Source organism: Pseudopipra pipra, chromosome 1 (genome assembly GCF_036250125.1).
Source record: "Pseudopipra pipra isolate bDixPip1 chromosome 1, bDixPip1.hap1, whole genome shotgun sequence".
Classification (NCBI taxonomy): Eukaryota; Metazoa; Chordata; class Aves; order Passeriformes; family Pipridae; genus Pseudopipra; species Pseudopipra pipra.
The window spans coordinates 114,936,091-114,954,989 of record NC_087549.1 but is presented as its reverse complement, the minus strand read 5'-3'; the positions used below and the strand labels follow the sequence as shown (position 1 = coordinate 114,954,989).

The 18,899-nt window shown below is 38.1% G+C and overlaps 1 protein-coding gene across 6 annotated transcripts in view; it reads left to right on the top strand.

The window, feature by feature from the left end:
- RBMS3 (RNA binding motif single stranded interacting protein 3) overlaps nt 1–18,899 on the top strand; it is a 767,181-nt gene that overhangs the window by 160,944 nt on the left and 587,338 nt on the right. For all 6 annotated transcript variants that reach the window (XM_064672487.1, XM_064672497.1, XM_064672475.1 and 3 more), the window contains one exon: nt 5,765–5,833. In XM_064672487.1, coding sequence (XP_064528557.1) covers nt 5,765–5,833 — 69 coding nt within the window. The remainder of the gene's footprint in view (nt 1–5,764; nt 5,834–18,899) is intronic.

Here is an 18,899-nt window from a genome sequence, read left to right as displayed (position 1 = left end):
GCACTTGTAATGAGCAGGCTTTAGTGGGGTTTGTCTCCCCATGGGGTCAGGTGTGATACCAGATTGGAAGCAGAGATACCCTTTCCACTCAGCTGACTCCTCTGATCCTTTGAGATGATGTCTGTAAGGAAGAGGCTGTAAAGGATTTAGTTTTATTAAGTGTGTGAGGTCTTACCTCACACAGAGAATCAGCATGGCTTAAGCGTGTCTGGAGCCGGACCACAGGCAGGTATGGATTGATATGTAGGCATGAAGTCTATGTTGTTTTATGAGATATCACTGGTTCAAGTTTCAAACTGGTTCAAAATTCCTCTAAGCACCATTTTTGATCAGATAGAATCAGTTAAGTTGTCACCATTTTTATTTAGCTTCTATGTAGAAATTAGAGTTGTTGTGGAATAAGCTCAAGAAGTGAAGAGAAATAAAACTCAGTACTTTGCAAACCGCCTCCCCCCTGCTCCAGTCTGCTGCGGTTAATGTCAAAAGGACTTCACCCATCAGTCATTCCTGGAGAGTGATAAAAGGTATTATAGCCTTTTATAGGATGAAAAACTTTGGTTTTCACTCACGTTTCTCTTCATAAATTCATGCTATGAAAAAAAATAAAATAAACGTGTAAACCCAAAGGCCTGTATCTCACAATAAGCATCCATTGAATATTATTTCTTTTTAATACAACATTACTGATTCCTCTTTGCAAAAGTCACAGATATACAAAACTCCATGAAAAAAAAGAAAGCAAACTTCAAAGAAAGAACTTCAGTGCCTTAACATCTTACAGAGTTGTCAGATGTCTCTATTACTTTGTTCAGCAAATGAATTTTTGAGTTTAAGAAAAAAATAAGGGAAATTCCATAGCAAATATTAGGAAAAAAGTAATCTAAATAGTGGACAGTGCAATATATATCCTGAGTTTGATGTCTTCCTCGCATAAACAGCTGGACTCTACACTCTTTACACAAATAACACCTCTAATAAAATTGGTGCACAAGATACCTGCTGAATGCCAGCAAGATTTTAGACCAGGAAACCAAAGAGCTGAGGAATTGGTGGTTTATCATGTATATCATGGAACTATAACTGTATTCTCAAAGTACTACAGATACTAAGTACTTTTTCTCTGAAAAAAATGGTTTTGATATGATTAAATGTTTAGCATTATGTTCCATTTACTTCCATATTATATTTTCTCTATTTATAAATAAAATTCTTTTCTCGCCTTCTTGCCCATCCAAAAAATTCTTACTAAGTCTTGAAAGTCAAGACAGTACTTCATGTCTTTACCAATGAGCTGCATTTTAAAGATTAACACGGTTTGTAGGAGTTCATAAGGCAGTTCACAAGTACCCTTGTCTACATAGCAAATTTGCTACCATAATAACCCTTTAAACCCTAGAAGAGGACAAATTGCCTAAGTCTCTTGGTAGGAAGGAGAACAGGGACTGTGGGTAGATTTAATTTCACCTAACATTAACCATCCCAAGTTAGATGTCTCAATTTAACTGGCTGCTTAGCCTTTCTTTTCAATAAATGGATGGAAAGAGACAGGTACTTCTAGACAGTAATTCATCCCAACTTAAGATACCTTTCCAAGCTAATGGGATAAATTGCCATGCCCATCAGAAGACTTTAGAATGTTATTTGGATGTAGAACAAGTTATAAACTTTGGCTTTGTTATTAGAGCATAAACTTTTTTTGTTTTTAGAAATACTGTCAGAATAAAGACTCTTGTAATTCTTTTTCCGTGCCATGATTTTTTTCATAATTTTGGAGTGTGACCTTACATTGACCTCTCCTTGACTGACTGAGGAATTCTTTATGGACTCTATATGTTCTTGGCTTGTACTGCATACAGTCACTAAGCCCTTTGCCCAAGAATGAGATAGTAGTACATATTTCCATGAGCTCTCATGTTGAGCCATACTTAAATTTCCATGTATTCTCCTAAAATTTTTTTTATTGCTTATTGCTATGTTATCTACTGTGTTCAATAGTAGGAATCTTCTGAGAAAACAGTTTTCCTGTGAACTGCATATAAAACAGCATCTTTGCACATACAGTACATCATTTGCTCTTCTTTTATCTGTGCCACTTTACTGCTATGAAAAATACTTCTTTTACTGCTCTCACTGGGATTTGGAGGCAGTCTGATGTTTCATCAGCATTCTTTACATTCAGGCTTGGGTCTGGCTGTGTGCTTGAAATGTTGCACCTGAATCTACATCAGATTTTTTCCTCTCATACTGACTCCTGTCTGGGCAGCTGTGTGTAGACCATGAGCTTTCCTCACCGCTTTTTTCACGATTTCCATCTCAGATACCAAAACTCACACATCCAGTTTCCAGTTTTATTTCATTCAGAAGTACATCTGAATGAAGATAAGAATCTGCTGTGATTCTTATACCTTTCTAAAGTTTTCATCAGAAGTTCATCGGTCTTTCAAAGCAACCGGTGATCACCTGCAGCTGAGCGAGTTTAACCTCTCTTCACAGGTGGGGGAAATGAGAAGAAGGGTCAAGGACATAAGGAACACCTTGGACAAGCAGGTAATTAGTGCAGTGAGACCTAATTAGTTTTTAATAGTTGGGGAGGGGTTCTGTACTTACGTATGGCTGAGAGGCAGCTTGTACTGAGTAGAAACAAGCTTAGGAAAGTAGAAGGGCTGGATATAAAATTAGCTAAGTGGGAGGGCTTAGGACTTGCTACGGACCCTGGAGTAGTTGAGAGCTGCTTGGTTTTGATGTTTTCAATGATGATGTTAGGGAACTCTACAAGACTAAAGAGGAAGTTTATGTTCAGGGTTTCTGTTTAGGTGCTAGTTGTGCCAGTAGGAGAGTCCTTAAACGTTCTGTGTGTGTGCTGTGCTCCTTTTTCGAAAGAAAGAGTGAAGTGGGAGGTGATTTTAACTGAAGAAAAGGATGTGGCTTAAAGGGCTAAATGCAGCCTTTGTTCTCTCTGGTAAAATACCTTGTGAAAATACACATGGAGGTTTCCTTTGTGCACAAGTTGTATGCAAAAGCTACTCATCTAGCGGAGAGTGTGGTCTAGCTTGTGACCCTGGCTGCTAGGAGTGAAGGGTCATGTTCCTAGAGGCAGGTGGTTGTCCAGTTTCTACTGACTGTAGTGAAATAGGAGTGAGAGTGTGTGTGTTTAGAGTTTGTTCATGCATAACTTCTTAAGTCACTTGCCTCAAGTATTTTAACTGTTGAGATGATAGGGGGTTGTGGTCTGGCCTTCAGTTTTTTTCCTATTGCCCCTTAGAACCTGTAGAGAAGCTTAGATGAATGTGTTTTCCAGATATTGTGTGTGAGCCTTTGCTCTATAACTTAGTAGTTTGGTTGCCTTGGAACGTGCAAGTGAACTTACTTTTTGATCTGTGAATGGAGGAAGAAAAAAATCCTGGAAGGATAGGGGAAATAAATGCTGATCTTAGACCTCTGTTTTCACTGGGGTTTGAGGGGTTTTTTTGTTTTATTTTTTTGTTTGTTTGTGTTTTTTTTAAAGTGCCTACTTAATCAAATTGGAAAATGGAGGTCAGTTTATAAGTACTTCTGAAGCTCTAGTCCCTTCTTGTTTGTAAAGTTAAAAATATAATCATCTTCTGCCTTTGTCTTTGGAGGTATTTGTCTGCTGGGTGTCTGTTCTGGAAAGGATTTTCCTGTTTCTCTGTAATATTGCAGTACCGTTTCTCTGTGGGATATTTGTCTTTTGGATGTCCTTGAAACTGAGATGGAAGAGTTCAAAAGAGTGATTGCTGTAAAGGAAATGTACCTACTAAAGGTAACAGGTATTGGAGTAAGTAATGAAACCCAAGACTGGTATTTATGAGTTTAGACAGGAGGAATATGCAGTTTTATTGGGCGATACTAAAGGCAGACATACATTACATATATATTAATTAAGACAGATGTGTGGTGCTTGTGGAAAGGCATCTTTCTGGCAAACAACTTCCAGATGCTTCTAGAAAATACTCCAGCTATCTCATTATTCAACTTGTTGTTTATAGATTGACCAGTCATTCTCCTGAAGCAGATGGAGATAGTTTTCGTAAGTGTTTATAAAGCTGAAATCAGCATTGTGTGCATTTTGTCTTTTCTGAAGTTTCTGTCAAAAGAAAGTATTATTCTGTCGCGTGGTGTATCTGTAGCCTGTCCTTCTAAGGGTGTCCAGGAGAAGCTAAATGCACTATACAGTAATGCTATTAATTAAATTTGTAAAATAACTGCTTTTTGATAGAGTAACACTTAAGCACAATTACAGCAGTGGCTGTTTCTCATTAGTGGGAATGACATGCCAGCTTTAGAATATGTAATGATGTATAAGCCCTAGTGGTTATAATTGGCATAGAAATGTACTATATCCTTGGGTGTTAAAAGCCATAAGCTATTTATTTTCATACTTACAAAGAGTGTACTACATTGTGGTATTAATCTCACATGGATTGTCATACTTGCATTTTTTTAGTAGAATTTATGTCCATGTGGTTCAAATATGAATCTGTCCCCCTTTTAGCATCCTGCTGGTGACATAATGTACTGATAAATTAGTATCTCATGTCTGTATCATGAGCCTGTTTGAATTCAGATCTCATGAGAAAGAAACTCAAACCTACCTGGTCTTCCTGATATGGATAGTCTTGCTGTCATGAGGGTTTTGTAATACCTGAGCTTATACAATATGATAATGATATACTTGCAAGAAATTTGACTATTGGCTATTGCCTGATGTTTTAGGTTTTTCTTGAAATATAAAATTCACATAAGCGAGAAGTGGATTTGGAGGCACCATGTTATGAAAGGCTCTGGCCTAAACTAGGAGTAAATGGTGTTGAAGTTGACGATATAAAATAATTTTGAAACCGGGGGTAATGTGTAATAAAATAATTAGTGGAGTTCTACTGGACACAATATTGCATTGACTCTTTTGCAATATCAAAGGCAGTTTGATCATAAGGTCTATATGGGACACACATGAGGTGGAAATATGACATAGATGTGAAAGCATATGGTGTGGTCTTTTTCTTAGTGTTTCAGAAAAAAAAATTAGAGAAATGGGTGAGAGAAGTATAGGGATAAATCATAAAAACTGCTTGTTAAATATATAATCTATTACCTATTCCAAAAATACCTGAGTTTCATTTTTGGGTAAGGTACAGTGATTCTGAAAGAACAATTTTGCTGTATTTTCTCTTGGCACCCTTCCTTCAAGCCTCCTGACCCACAGGAAACACCACTTGTGGTCAATGGCTCAATGTCCAAGTGCAGAACAGTGACAACTCTTTGAGAGTGACCTTATAGCCAATTCTTTATCCACTGGGCAGTCCATTTGTTAAATCCATGTCTCTCCAATTTAGAGACAAGGATGTCATGTGAGACAACATCAAACCCTTTGCAGAAGTCCAGGTAAATAATGTCAGTTGGTCTTCCCTTTGGAACATGTTTGCTAAATCTGAGGAAGTTACCTGGCTGATGGGTAGTGCTTTACAGCCCCAGTTTAGCATTTAAATTTGTGGTCTAGGTGACATGTTAAAATTAAGGTGAAAATCAAGGTTCTGAGGTTCAAGGCTGAACAGATCATTGGTTGCAAATTCAGCAAACTTTCATCTCTGATTTTAATGCTGCTGTATCATATTTGTGGTTTCTGGAGGTTTTTGTTAGGGTTTTTTTTACTATAGGCACTTACATGGCTGACACTGGTGAACTTTACTGTGTGTATGACAGACATTTTGGTGAATATTTAACGTGCCTTTCTTTTATTTTGCAGAGACCTACAGCCAACAAGACTTCTGGTGCTCCTTCCTACAGCAGATGGTCCAGTTCGCAGCCCCATCAGGTAATATGACCTTGTCAAAACGGATAAGAAGTTCAGGTTGACACATGCTTCCTTTTTAAAATGAATCTATGAGAGGATCAGAGAGTGTTATCTACCTGCAACAGCCCAACTAGGTCATGCTGATCTCTGAGGCTGTTGCAGGATATCCTGTGGCAGACTGTTCCTGTTCATGGAGGGACTTGTATAGCTGTGCCTCCTCTAGTGCAGCGGTGCCCCTTGTGGTTTGTCAGGGATGGTAGTTATGGCTGCATACCCCTATTCTTTACATCTTGTCCCTTAAGTTAGAAGTGTGCGTGTTTGATGCTCTTTGGCAACACGTGAAGTCATGTTCTCTCATGCCAGCCTCTCCCCCCTACGCCATTGTTTTTTGGCCTACTTAAAATAACTGGGTTGTGAAGTGGTTACACCGGTCAAAATTTTCAGGAAAACTTGTTGTGAACCCAAACTGAAGCCAGAAAGCTGTTCAGTGATAGCCAGAAAGCAATATTACTGGTAATGATTCTTTATAAGAATCTGAATGATATTCAGGGTTTCTGTTAGTTTATCAAAACCGAAGGAATTTTTTTGACCATAGGCAAGGACATGGCTTGCTTTGCCATTAAAGAACAATGTATTTCAACTAAAGCAACTTTCTCTTTAAAAACTCTTCAGGTGTTTGTTCAGTAGTGATTGTGTTGACATTGCTTTCTTCCAACCTCTACTGTTGTTTTTTTCCTGCTGCTTTCTACCTTCACTTCTTCTTTTTAAAAAAAGACCCAAACAACCCACAAACCCCAAAAACATCACCCTCCCTGAAAAACTTAATGAGTTAACCCTTGATCTGACATATTGGATTTTCGTTTTGAAGGACGTGTATGCACTAAGGGAGGAAACTTCCAATAAGTTGATATTTGGCCTCAAAAACTAAAGCCAGAGAAACCATGAATTTAATTTGTATTCAAATTAGGATGGGGGGAAAACAAAGGCGGCTAAATGCTTCCTGGGCTGTTAGCTACCTATTTCTATGAACCTTCTAGTGTTCATAGTTCTGTTTCCACAAAGTAGTGTGAGAGTTTTGTTCTTCCTCTTCATACAAAAGTATAGTTTTTTGCTTGCAAAGGTTGCTATGTTTTCTTTCACCTTTTAAACATGGAATTTTTACTTTGGGGGGAAGAACGAATAATATGTAGACAAAAGGTTAATTCATTTCAGTGGTTATTGCTTGCCCCATCCTAGGGCATCGGACAGGGAGCAAGAAAAAGTTCATGGAGTATCACTGACATGTACAAGGACTGTTCCCCTCTTCCTGTGTGTCTGCAGTTGCATGGGAGTTAGTGGGAGGTGCATTCCTAAGTCAGGAGGAGATCATCCTAACAAATCATATGAAGTGCACCTTATGCTCTACATACTTGATTTCCTTTTTGAGGAGGAAAGGGAAGATAAGTGCATAATAAAGATTGTTTGTAGTGTTACAACCCTGTCAAACCAGGAGCATAGTTAAGGGATTAACTACCAGGAATGTTGCTTGAAAGTATGTCTAGACCATCCAGCATCTGCAGGAAAAAGGTTGTTCTAATGTATTAAAGCATGCCTGTGGTAATTTTCCTCCACCTATGTTGTACCCCTTACATTTTAATCTCCCTTTGTCATTTACGCTCTAATCTTTTCTTTTTCATCCTTGTTTATTGTAAGCTTTTGTCTGCTGTGTTTTGGGTTTAATAAGCCTATAAACTTGCCTCATAGATATTACAAATGCCAGTACCAACTGTGAGGATGTGCAACCATGCCGTGGTTCAGTTTGGGAGACCTGAATACTGCTGTGCACTCTCATGAGCTGAGTGACAGAATATTTGTATTGGATCAGAGATTTGTATTCAGCCTTGCAACTTGTCAGCATCTATATATAGTTTATTTAATTTTTTTTTTTTTAAGATGGCTTTCCAGGAAAGAAAAAGATTAAAGTTCAAATTCATATTGTCTGCATTTTCTTGAGTCTCATGCAGTGAACCCAGTGAAGGCTTTTCCACATGCATCTTATGAGAATCCACACAGAAATTTAATAGTAGTACATGGCTGAGACCTTTGATGCTGCTAAGAAATGTTAAAAGTTAAATTGATTCCCTCCTTCCCTCAGCCAAGTTTTCTTTTTTCATTTCCACAATCTGTGTGAAGTTGGAAGGTCCATTGGGTGAGAGATTTGAAAGGGGTTCTGCAGGTGGGGTCAATGAGTCACAGAAAATAACATATTTTTCCCTGCCTTATTTTGCTTTGTGCTACCCAGACATGCTTATATTTTGTGTTGGATAAGCTGAAGCATGTTTATCTATCTCAAATATGCTATCTGGGGAAGTTTTTTAATAAGTTTCTATTAACTAACCGCTCTTATGGACACGTGGAATTTGTATGCTAAGGTTTTTTTTATGTGAAGCTGCTCAGAGAATGGTGGTTTGTTTGGGTTTTTTCCCCCCCCCTGCCCCTTAAGCCTGGGAAAATGTCTTGTTGCAGGGGAGGCATCTTTAAAACTTGATTTAGAGGTTCCTTCTGACTGCCCTGGGAAAGAGGCATTAGTACCTTCTTGAAGCTAGTTTTTTTTTTTTTTTTCAAGCATTCCACTTTCTCAATATCAGAATAAGAAGCCAATAGTCTAAAAGGTTGATCTTTTTTGAAGTCGAGGAATTAGTCTATTGAATTAAAGGACTTGAGGGGTGGGCAGGAAAGCCAAACCAAACTCAAGCTTCTGAACTGGCATTCACGGAGCTGTGTTGGATCTTGCTGCCTTCAGATGCACTAAACTGGCTTGAGGGATGGGATCAAGGAGCAAATAGACGCTAATGAGCCAAAATTGCCTACAGTACTGTGCTTGGCTAGTGGCACTGCTTGATGTGTGAAGTCTGCGACAATTTTCTGAGAAGCTCTGAAGTGAACTTAGTCCTTCTGTGGTACTCTGAAGGCTGTGTGTGCTTCCTCAAGTGCAACTGGCTCTTACTATTGATGACAATGAATGAGGAAGTGGCATTTTATCAAGCATGATGTTAGAGCTGATTTATAACATGATGCTGCTTTTGCTGAGTGGGATGACAACCAAGGAAAAACTTCGTAAAGTTGTGTGGGACAGTCTGTCTGACATCAGGAATCACAGGTACACAGGCAGGCTGGGACACAAGGCACTTGGCATTGCAGCTTGGCTGTCCTTAGAAGCAGTTTTAACATGAACAATTCACTCATTACTGGTAATGACTTGAGAACTATGTGCTAGGAACTACTGGGGTCGTATAGTAAAAATGAAGAAAAAAACCTATTTCTTCCTTAGAAAAAACAGATGAAACCCAGTATTTCAGATGCCAGTTTAAGGCTGAGGCGTTGAAGGAAACTATAGGTGAAGTGTCCTAAAAGGAAGAATAACAAGACAATGATCCTTCTAATTTGCTATGTGCTAACCATTGATGAGGCAAAAAGTGGGTAAAACCTAATCAGATCTCAGAAATAAATTCACCTTATATGCAAGCAGAAGACAGTGATAGGCTGTCTTTTCTTGCTCATGAGCACACTGGGGAGCTGGTGGAATCTGACAATTCATTTCGTCTTTACTGTTGGCTGGTGTCTTAGTGGCAATATTCCACGTCTCTTGCACAACAGTTGTTAGCAAGGGTATCTTTAGAAATGCTTAGATTATATTACTTTCTAGAAATATATGAATACATCTTTAATATTAGGTGCTAAATGAGCCTGCAGAATAATTGGTGTGTATTAAATGCCATTAAAAATAATATAGAACATTTCAGCATTTCCTCCCTCCCCATATCTATTAGCGAGACATTAACTTATGAGCTAATGAAGTAAAAATGCAGAAAGTGAAACGGTGTCCAATGGGCCACAGGACAGGTGGACTCTCAGCTGAACTTCCATAAAGTTTCTCTGTCTGGTTCCACTACTGCTTTGTTACACAGTTATTGCTCTGGCTTTCTGGTTGTGGTAACACAAGCTCTTTGCTTTCTTGCTGGTCTGTTACTGAACTTGGCATCAATGCCCTAAGGTCAGAATGATGTTTTTTCTTCAATATCCTGCTCTTTAAACATAGGGATGAGTATGCAGTGGTTAACGGTTTCTTAGAGGAATCTGAACAGACAGTGGATGTTGACAAACATTCAGTGTAGTATCTAAATTTTAAACAGATCTTCTAGCATTCCATGTGATAGTTTCACAGCTTCTTTGTGATTGAGATGATGGAAATACCAGTGAACCAGACAAGAAGCTAGGAAGGATGATATTCCAGCTTTACTGTGGCAGCTGTTTCATTGAATTCCAGGTCAGAGATTTCAAATATTTCTCTTGCTTCCTCCCTGTTATGTGTGTGTGTGTCCCTGCTTTCCCCTTGCCTTGTTTTTGCCCTTGTGTTCTTCCTGTATATGTGTTGGAGCAGTAATGTGTTGATAAGCAGATAATTAGACAGGTGTCAGTTTAGTAGTCTCTTTCACAGTGCATAAGGTCAAATGAACCTTCTGATTAATTGTGCAGCATGAGAGTAGAGCATTTATTTAGTTTTAAAAAGCTACTCCAGGTATGGCTGCTGGTAGCAGTTGAGATTATTACAGCCTGCTTGTATCCAAAATAAGACACCTGCAGAGGAAATGCATCACTTCTTAATGCAGGGAGATGGGTAATGGTGAGTTTCCTTTATGGGATCCGGCATGTCACCTGAACACAAAGATAATTGGAGCACCTGTTAGCAGTGGCTCAGAAGATCCATTCCTGTGGAATGACTTTTCTTTTAAACTGGTTTGAGATACCTAATTCTAAATACTAAATAAAGAGTAATAAATAGTCATGTATTCAGCTCTTTAGAATCTTATTTGTTTGTTTTCCCTTCAGTGCCTCAAGTATGACTTGGAAAAAGTCAGTATTGAGAAAGTCACTGTCTCCCTGATGACTCAGCTGTTTGCTTTTCTGCTGAGCGCTGCACACTGTGGCAGTAAACTTTAGGTTATGTGCCTGTCCACTAGTAAACATACTGAGAACACCAACAATTTTCCCAGAAGCCACTGAACAGCTGTCAAAGGGCAACAGCATTCCTTTACTCTTGACCTAGGTTTGAGCTGTACCAGTTTGCTCATTTAAATGAGAGTTACTTAGTCCAGCTACTAGGGTTAAACGTTATTATAAAGGTCAAATGAGATCTGGTGACTTTCCAAAGGCAAACTAGACAACCCAAGCCACAGAAATACGCTACTGCCTCCTGACACTTGGCATATAACCAAAAAACCTAGCAAAATTCAATGAGCTTAATTGGAGTTAATAAGGGAAATTTGTCAGTTTTCTAATAAACTGAATAAAAAAACCCCTAAATACCTCCTTTCCATAATACATCTTTTCAGAACTGTATATACCTCTATACCATACATCCTCATAGTTGTACAACATTTGAACTTGGTTCTTGTTGCATTTTAATCCTGGTTACATTCGGATAAGCATGTGGAAAAAATCAAATATGCAATGAAAGAAGCTGAATTTTTTTGACATGTCAAACGGAGTCACTGAATTTTAACAAGCCTCTTTTAGGCTTACCTTAGATAATTCATTAAGTTTGAGGCAGTGCCTTATGGAAACAAATTTAACTACTTAAACACTTGTTGCAAGGCATGATGTATAAAAGAATAATTGTACTTTTAAGTTCACTGAAGGATTGGAAAGTTCAAATGTCTGTGATCAATACTCCAAGTCTTCTGCCTTTATTACATCCACAGTGTTATGCACATTATAGCCTTTGTGGGATTTTGTCTATGATTAATAAAGACCAACCCATGTAGTAGGTCAGTCTTTATTAATAGTAGACAAAATATTAGATAGCCTTTTTTTGTGTCTCACTTCTCATAGCGCTTGTTAATCTCTTCTGCTAGAGCTTGGTGGTTTCTTCCAGTCAGTTGGAAACCTGGTCTTAAAGGCTCTGCTTGACTCATAGTTGGATGTTTCCTCAGTAAAATCTGTCAGCTGCTGCTTCTACTTCGATGCTTTTGATAGGCCATCATATGGGAAGACTGAACCTGGCATCTCTTTTTGAAAGCAACAGGAATCTGTAGCCTGCTCTGACAAGCCCAACTTCACAAAGGTCAGTGGCAAGGGCAGAGCAGACCTGTTAATCTCAGGGACTGCTCTGCAAGTAACAGGAGAGCAGGGCACACTGAGTTGGCTACTCAGCTAAATGCACTGGTACAGCAAGGTGCGTAAGCTATTTTTATTCTCTGAAGATAACTCAGCCAAATGAGATCAAGAGTGGTTGTATCTGATGCCAGGCAAAGTACAGCATAAACTTAGCTTTGAAAAGCTAAGGCTTTTGTAAACGAAATAAGAAGGGAAACTAAAAAAGGAAACTGATTTCTTCTGGTCAGTGGCAGAATATGAGTAAATGTATGTAGTGTTATTCAAAGGTTGCTCATCCAAATATGCTGCCTGTTGTCTTTGCAAAATCACCAAGCAACCTACTGAATTGAACATAAAGCTGTTTTGTAAGCTGCAAGCAGGATGAGACCCTGTGCCTGGAGGGAAGCAATGGAGTTGATAAGGTTCAACCCAGTGCTTTCTCTTGCTACTTGTGGAGAAACACTTTGTATCTGATACCATCAGTCTTCAGCCTGCTATGTTAGTAGTTTTGTATCTTTAGAAAGAACCCAAAACCTACAGTCAGAAGCAGGGCTTATGTTTTGTGGGTAAGTGTAAATCACAAAATGCAGTTCTTCTGCAATCTATGTACCTGGTACCTCTAGGCCACTCTGTGGGTTGGAGATATACACATCCCTCACCAAGTGTGGGATTTGGGCAATACACAACAATGGCATGAGTCTAGTATTACAGTACTTAAAAGTCTGGAGAGTGCATGCTTTCCGGAAGGTATGATGGTAAGTCTTGGTAAAATAATTGTGTTAAATTTCCCCTGATTATGGTATATAGATGTTAAACTTTGGGGTGTAATGGTTATTGAAAAATAAGAGGACTCTTCTACAGGTGTGAGGAAAAATAGAACACATTTCCTTTCTCATCATTACTCAGTCAGATACCATTGGTATTGTGTTGCACTTTCAAGTTCAGAAGATTCCATCTATAATTTTACTAATCTTAAAATCAGCATGCAGGGAAAAAATGCTTTTGTTCAAAGTGATAATTCTAAACAGATGCCATAGTTGGATTTTTTTTCTAGACCAGCAAACTTTTTACTCTGTTCATTTGTTATGTAATTACTTTTGATGACGAAGACCAAGTGAGTGTATTATGCTAAGTGTCTGCTCCGTGTGCTCAGGTTTGCCTAGAGAAATATGTATGCTGGAGATGAAGGAAACTAGCAGAATTTGTAATGATTTCCATAGATGTAAAACATTCCTAAAAGCTATCTGTCAGCTGCATTTATATTGTCTCTCGGAACTAATTTTTTCTAGAAGTAGAATTTAATAAGATTTAAAGACTGAAAACTATTTGGTTCTACAAATTTTTTAACCAATAAAGACAAAGTTCTTCCTGTGTCACACGTATTGCCATTGAAAATGCCCTACCCCTTTTGGAAATCTCACTTCTAAACTGCAGAGTCAATTTGTTGAGTACCTCAACCTTCTTGTTATCTGTTGTTATGAGTTTACCAGTGTTGTTTATTGGAAGGATACACCTTTGTCCATCGTTTTTTGGTTAACAGACCAGTGGAAGCCCTTCTTGTTATTCTTCATGTCCTTTGTCAGGTTCAGTTCCAGCTTCGCCTCGGCCTTTCTCACCCTATCCCTACACAACTGAACTTCATCTCTATACTCTCCCCAGGTTACCTGTCCTTGTTTCCACTGTGCATTTGCTTCTTTCCCCTTTAGTTTGATCAGCAGTTCGCTACTGAGCGTTCCTTGCCTGATTTCTTGCTTCTGGGGACTGCTAGCTTTGCCGCTCTACGGAAGACTTCCTTAAAGATCTGCCAGCTCTGTTCTACTCCCCTGCCCCTGGGGGTACTCTCCAAGGGGTTCCTATTGACTATCTCCTTGAAGAGATGGAAGTTTGCTTTCCTAAAGTTCAGGGGTCTAACTTTACTCTTTACCTGACCCATATCCCTCAGGACTGCAAACTCAGCAATGCACAAGCACTGCAGCCCAGGCTGCCTCCCATTTTGATGTCCCCAATTAGCTTGCTTACATTGGCGATGTTATGGATTTCCTAACACTGGGACAAAAGGCTCAGTTATTGGTGTCTGTGTTTTTTCAGGAATGAGGCTAAACTTTCCTTCCTGTACAGACTTTCTGGTTAAGAGATGAGCTCACCCCAGAGCTCAAGGAATAATTCAGTTAAAGTCAATCAGCTGCCAGACGTGTGTACATTCACTATCAGGCTTAATTACTTTTGTTGTTCACACAGCTACACAGTTGAATTCTACCAAAATTCTATAGTGGATTGATTGAATTCAGAACTCTTTAAATCTGTGAGTCTTTCAAGGAAACTATCTCCTTGCTGCATCCAGCAACATTATTCTGGACTTCTTGACTCTTCCCAAGGTTCAGATCTTGTCAGATAAACTTCAGATAATACTGTTTGAAGCTAAACATAATCTTACAGTAGGGTCTTTTCATTACATTTTCTGTAGTATCCCTGAAGTGTGCGTGTTGACTGATAGCAAAGATTGACAAAGGATTTTACACACAAACATCTTGCCCCATGTACTATTAAATATGTCATTTGATATCTTCTATTGTAGACTTCTTGGTTTTGACTTTGCTATGACATCTTTTCAAAAGAAAAAGAAGCTGCCAATGGATGATGTTTTAACACTTGTCAGCAATTTGTCATGATTCTGCTTACTTTAGATTTAATTGTTCTTCGAATGAACAGTTCATATAGATTTTTTTAAAAAAATTCTGTTTTCTTGTTAATGCGATCAATTTGATGCAAAATGTAGTTAGTATGATAATTGTAGCCTACATGCATACTACTGTGTCCCCCCCAGCTTTCTTCAGTGTCCCAATATTTTTAGAGATTGGAAGATAGGTGGGAGCAGGAGAGTTTAAGTTATTTTTAGGGGACTTTTGCCCTCTTGTACTAGTATTTAAAAGTAACAGATGGACTCTGCTCTTTGTGCCTCTCATCTTTCATATTCCTGAAGCCTTACACCTGGAAAGGAAATGCAACCAAGAGACACGGCTGGATCCGCCATCAGCTGCACTAACAAAGGGATTGATGATTTTCCAGAGCAAACATTAGCTGATGGGTAGGGGCTAACCTTCAGAGAAGAAACAGCTGGCATTGAGCTGTGACTGGGGTTGGGGGCACGCCTAGGGAAGATGGTCAGATCAGGGCTGGTTGTATAGAACTCTTTCTCTGCCTTTCTAAACAAGGTCCTGACAAAAACTTCTTTAAAAACCTTTCACCTTTCCTATCTTTCACATGAAAGAGAACAAATCTGGCTGACAGATTGTTTTAATAATCTAAATGATGATCATTCTGTTTGATAATTAACCATGCAAGTCTGGAAGAAACAACTGGTGGATCAACAAAAATAAATCTGCAGGCTACGTTTTGGGGGAATAGCTAAAAAAGCTGATTTGGTTATAAAGATATGTTATGCTTTGTAATGAGAAGGCATTTTGCTGCAACTGTCATAGCAACTTTAGACCTTCTTTACATAGTCTAATTTAAAATGTATTTACCCTGTAGCAATGAAATTGCAATCTATGTATGAATCATAAAAGCTGGAGATGGAAAATACCTCTTGAACATATGGACCAGTTCCTCAACCATTACAATTCAGTTTAACTCAAAGTCAGAGAACAGATATTCTCTGTCTTCAAAGTCAATCTATTTGTCCCAAGTTTTCTGAATGTGGGCTCTTTCTAGAGTCTCTTTGTCTGATCTCAGAGCTGGTCTTAGCTAAGAAGCTTTTGTTAATCAGAGATCTCAGTGTTTCAGTTTTATGTCAAGATTTACTTCAAGACCTTGTGAGCTCTGCTGTCTACTACATGGTTCTACAGAAGCTATAGTCATTGAACACTGGAAAAAATTAGTTATATCAGGATGCTTTCTAGTCTTTATGTTTCAGGGTACAGATTAGTTGCCTGATGAGTTTGGATCTTAATTGTGTGAGTGCTCCTTTTTGGTTCCATCAAGCTGTGTTTATATTTGAACTCAAACTGTAATCAGGAAATGACAGCTTTCTTTTTTTTTTCCCCATTCTGTATTAACAGTGACTTTGTTATTCACTTGTTAATGCTAAGCATCGGTGGAAGTTATTTGAAACACAGGAAAGAAAATGAGACTTTTGTATTGATGATTTAATTCAATGTAAGGTTCAGGATGCTGGTTCTCCCAGCATGTTTAGAGACACAGATGTCATTCTGATGACAAACTTTTAGACTCAAACAAAGATTCTTTGAGACTTTCTTGATGTCTTCCTAGCAGAAACTAGTTAACTTCCCCACAGTCACCAAAGCTTGCATTACTCTATCTTACCTATAATCTTGCACCCTGATGAAGAGTTCTGTTTTCAAGGTCCATGACAGTTATCTTCGGTACTCTGCAGTTCTTCCAGTGTCTGAGAACATTTTGTAGAGTGACTATCACCCTACCTGTGGACTATCAGCTGTAACTGGGATTATTTTAATAAGCACCAGTGTTTCACACATCTGGGGGATAGGATTGTTAAGAAAGCCAAGGACCTACAAGTAATTTTTAATAATACCTCAAAGTTCACTGATGTGGGAGGTCAGGAACTTAATTTCATTTTAAGTGAAATATTCAGGTTTTCTAAGAAAGAAACTGAAATAGGGATAATGTAGGCAAAGAACTGGATAAAGCCATTCTGTATAAGCTTGACTTATTTCTTATTTCCACTGTATTTCTTGTGTCAGCTATAGTGGATGTGCAAGGTAATTAATGTGTCAGAGCAAAATTCACACAGGTCTACAAACTTGAATGAAACCTTCAAAAATAAAAGCTACTAACAAGTTCTTGAAAAGGTTGACGTAGTGCCAACAGAAATCCTATAGGCTTAAATGGAAACATAAAATTGTGGTCAATGATGTAAGGAAAACTTGTCTCTGACAAAATGAGAAATTTTGTTGGTTTCATTTTCTTTTAAGTGTGAATAGTGCTCAAATGGGGAAAGCATCTGAACTCTAAAGACAGTGCCTTGATAGCTGAGATTGGTTTGAATCCCTCTCCATGTACAGGTTAAAATGTAAATGTTAATTGGATAGTTTCAAAATTAAGAAGGGAAAACTAGAGTATTGAACAGGTTGAAAACATGCCCATCAAAAGCTTGTGGAGGGAGGTGATAATCTGGAAGAGCATGCTAGTGCGTCTTAGACTTAAAGTGCACAAACTTTATTTCCATTGTTTACATTTGTGGGCAGCAAAAGTAGTAAGATCATGCTGTGTGCCTCCATAACCATGTCTTGTTAATCCTCCCAGTGGCTTTTAAATGGACCTCCAAAGACTAGACAAAACTCTAAGCTACTTAGAACAACTGAGCTCTATTTTCTCCTGCAGTACAATGCTTGCTTATCCTGTTAAAGATCAAGCTCTGCTTGTATTCATCTAATAGAAATATATTGAAACTTGCATGGAGTGTGAGCAGGACTTTGATCAATATTGCATGCACTTTATTTGAGGACCTACAGCAGAGGCCCTACACTTAGAAAAACAATTGAAGTGGGTCTTGGGAACACTTGACAGAATATGTAAACAGATGATGTTATGGTCTCAGTGGAAATCTAGCTGTATTGAACTGAAAATAGACCATACAAGGAGAAAATTGTAGAATATTTAGTCCTTGTAGTAGGACACCACATGCAGTAGGCCAGCAAGCTCTGTTTGGATTCCTTTGGAAAATAAAACTACAACAAAACTATCTCCCTCAAAGAATGTAGTACATGTCTCCATATTACCCTGTGAAGTTCTGAAAGAGGAGTTTCTCTGTCTTACTGAGTGAAAGCATATTATGGGTATCTGATAGTAAAAATTAAAAGCATCAATTGTCCAGAAGAGGACATTGCAGGAGTTGTTCATGAGATCTTGCACTTCTTTAAGAGGAAGCGTGAATCCTAGGTTCAATTTACAGTTTGGTGAAATAAATATATTACCCCTGATCTTCAATTACTTATATTCTTTGTTTTCCCATGCAATAGGACAATATACATATCAAATTACTATATATTGACAAACTTTCTATTGTAAAGCATTATTTGAGCTGGATATGATCTGATGTATGTTTGTGTAACTTTCTAGTGTTGATTTTTATTCAGGAATGTTTTCTCTAACACTTATTTTGAAAAGTAACTAAGGAAAACTAAGTGAAAATAGCATTAAGTTCTGATTTCTGTGCCCTGTGGCTACTTGTTTTCAGTTCTAGTTCACCAGGCCCAAATTTTTTATCACAGCGCAATAGTCTGGTATCCCTTCGTTTCAGTCTGTTATTCAACTGACTAAATTGCACTGTGAAGTAGAAACATATTTTATCTTAAGTTTTGCTTTTTTTTGTAAAATCCAGAGTCTTCTCCTAACTTCTCCTTAATCTTGTTTTTTTCTAGGATGTTATTTCCCAAATGCAGCATATGAGAAGTTTTATAGTTACTAAGAAATAGTGGCTGTACTGGCCTTTGCAGCACAAGTATTAATATGAAATTCTCCTTATAACAACGGTTGTTAAACTGTTGATATATCTGCTTTAGAAAGTATGGGAAAAAAATATAAAAGGCCATGTGTTTTGACTGGGAAGTGTCCATGAACTGAAGTGTTCTCATGTCACAGTTAAGTGGCTACTCTTGTGCCAGAACTGTTTCAGAGTTCCTCATGTTTAAGGTTGTAGTGATTAGTTTTTGTCTTCAGTGATGAAACTTTTATTTAGGGACTTAGTCTCTAATACTTTTTAAACTCCTTATATACTTTGCCTCATTAGAGTAAAGAGGTATCTGCAGAATGAATTTTGAGTATTTCAGTCTTTCTCCCATATTGACCTTAATATGTTCTTTCTCAAGAACTACTCCATTTTGGTCCTGATATGCAGTAAAACTATCATTATTGATTGGGCTTGATGAAGAGCCACAAGTAAACTAAACTGAAACCACTAAACTTTCAGCTC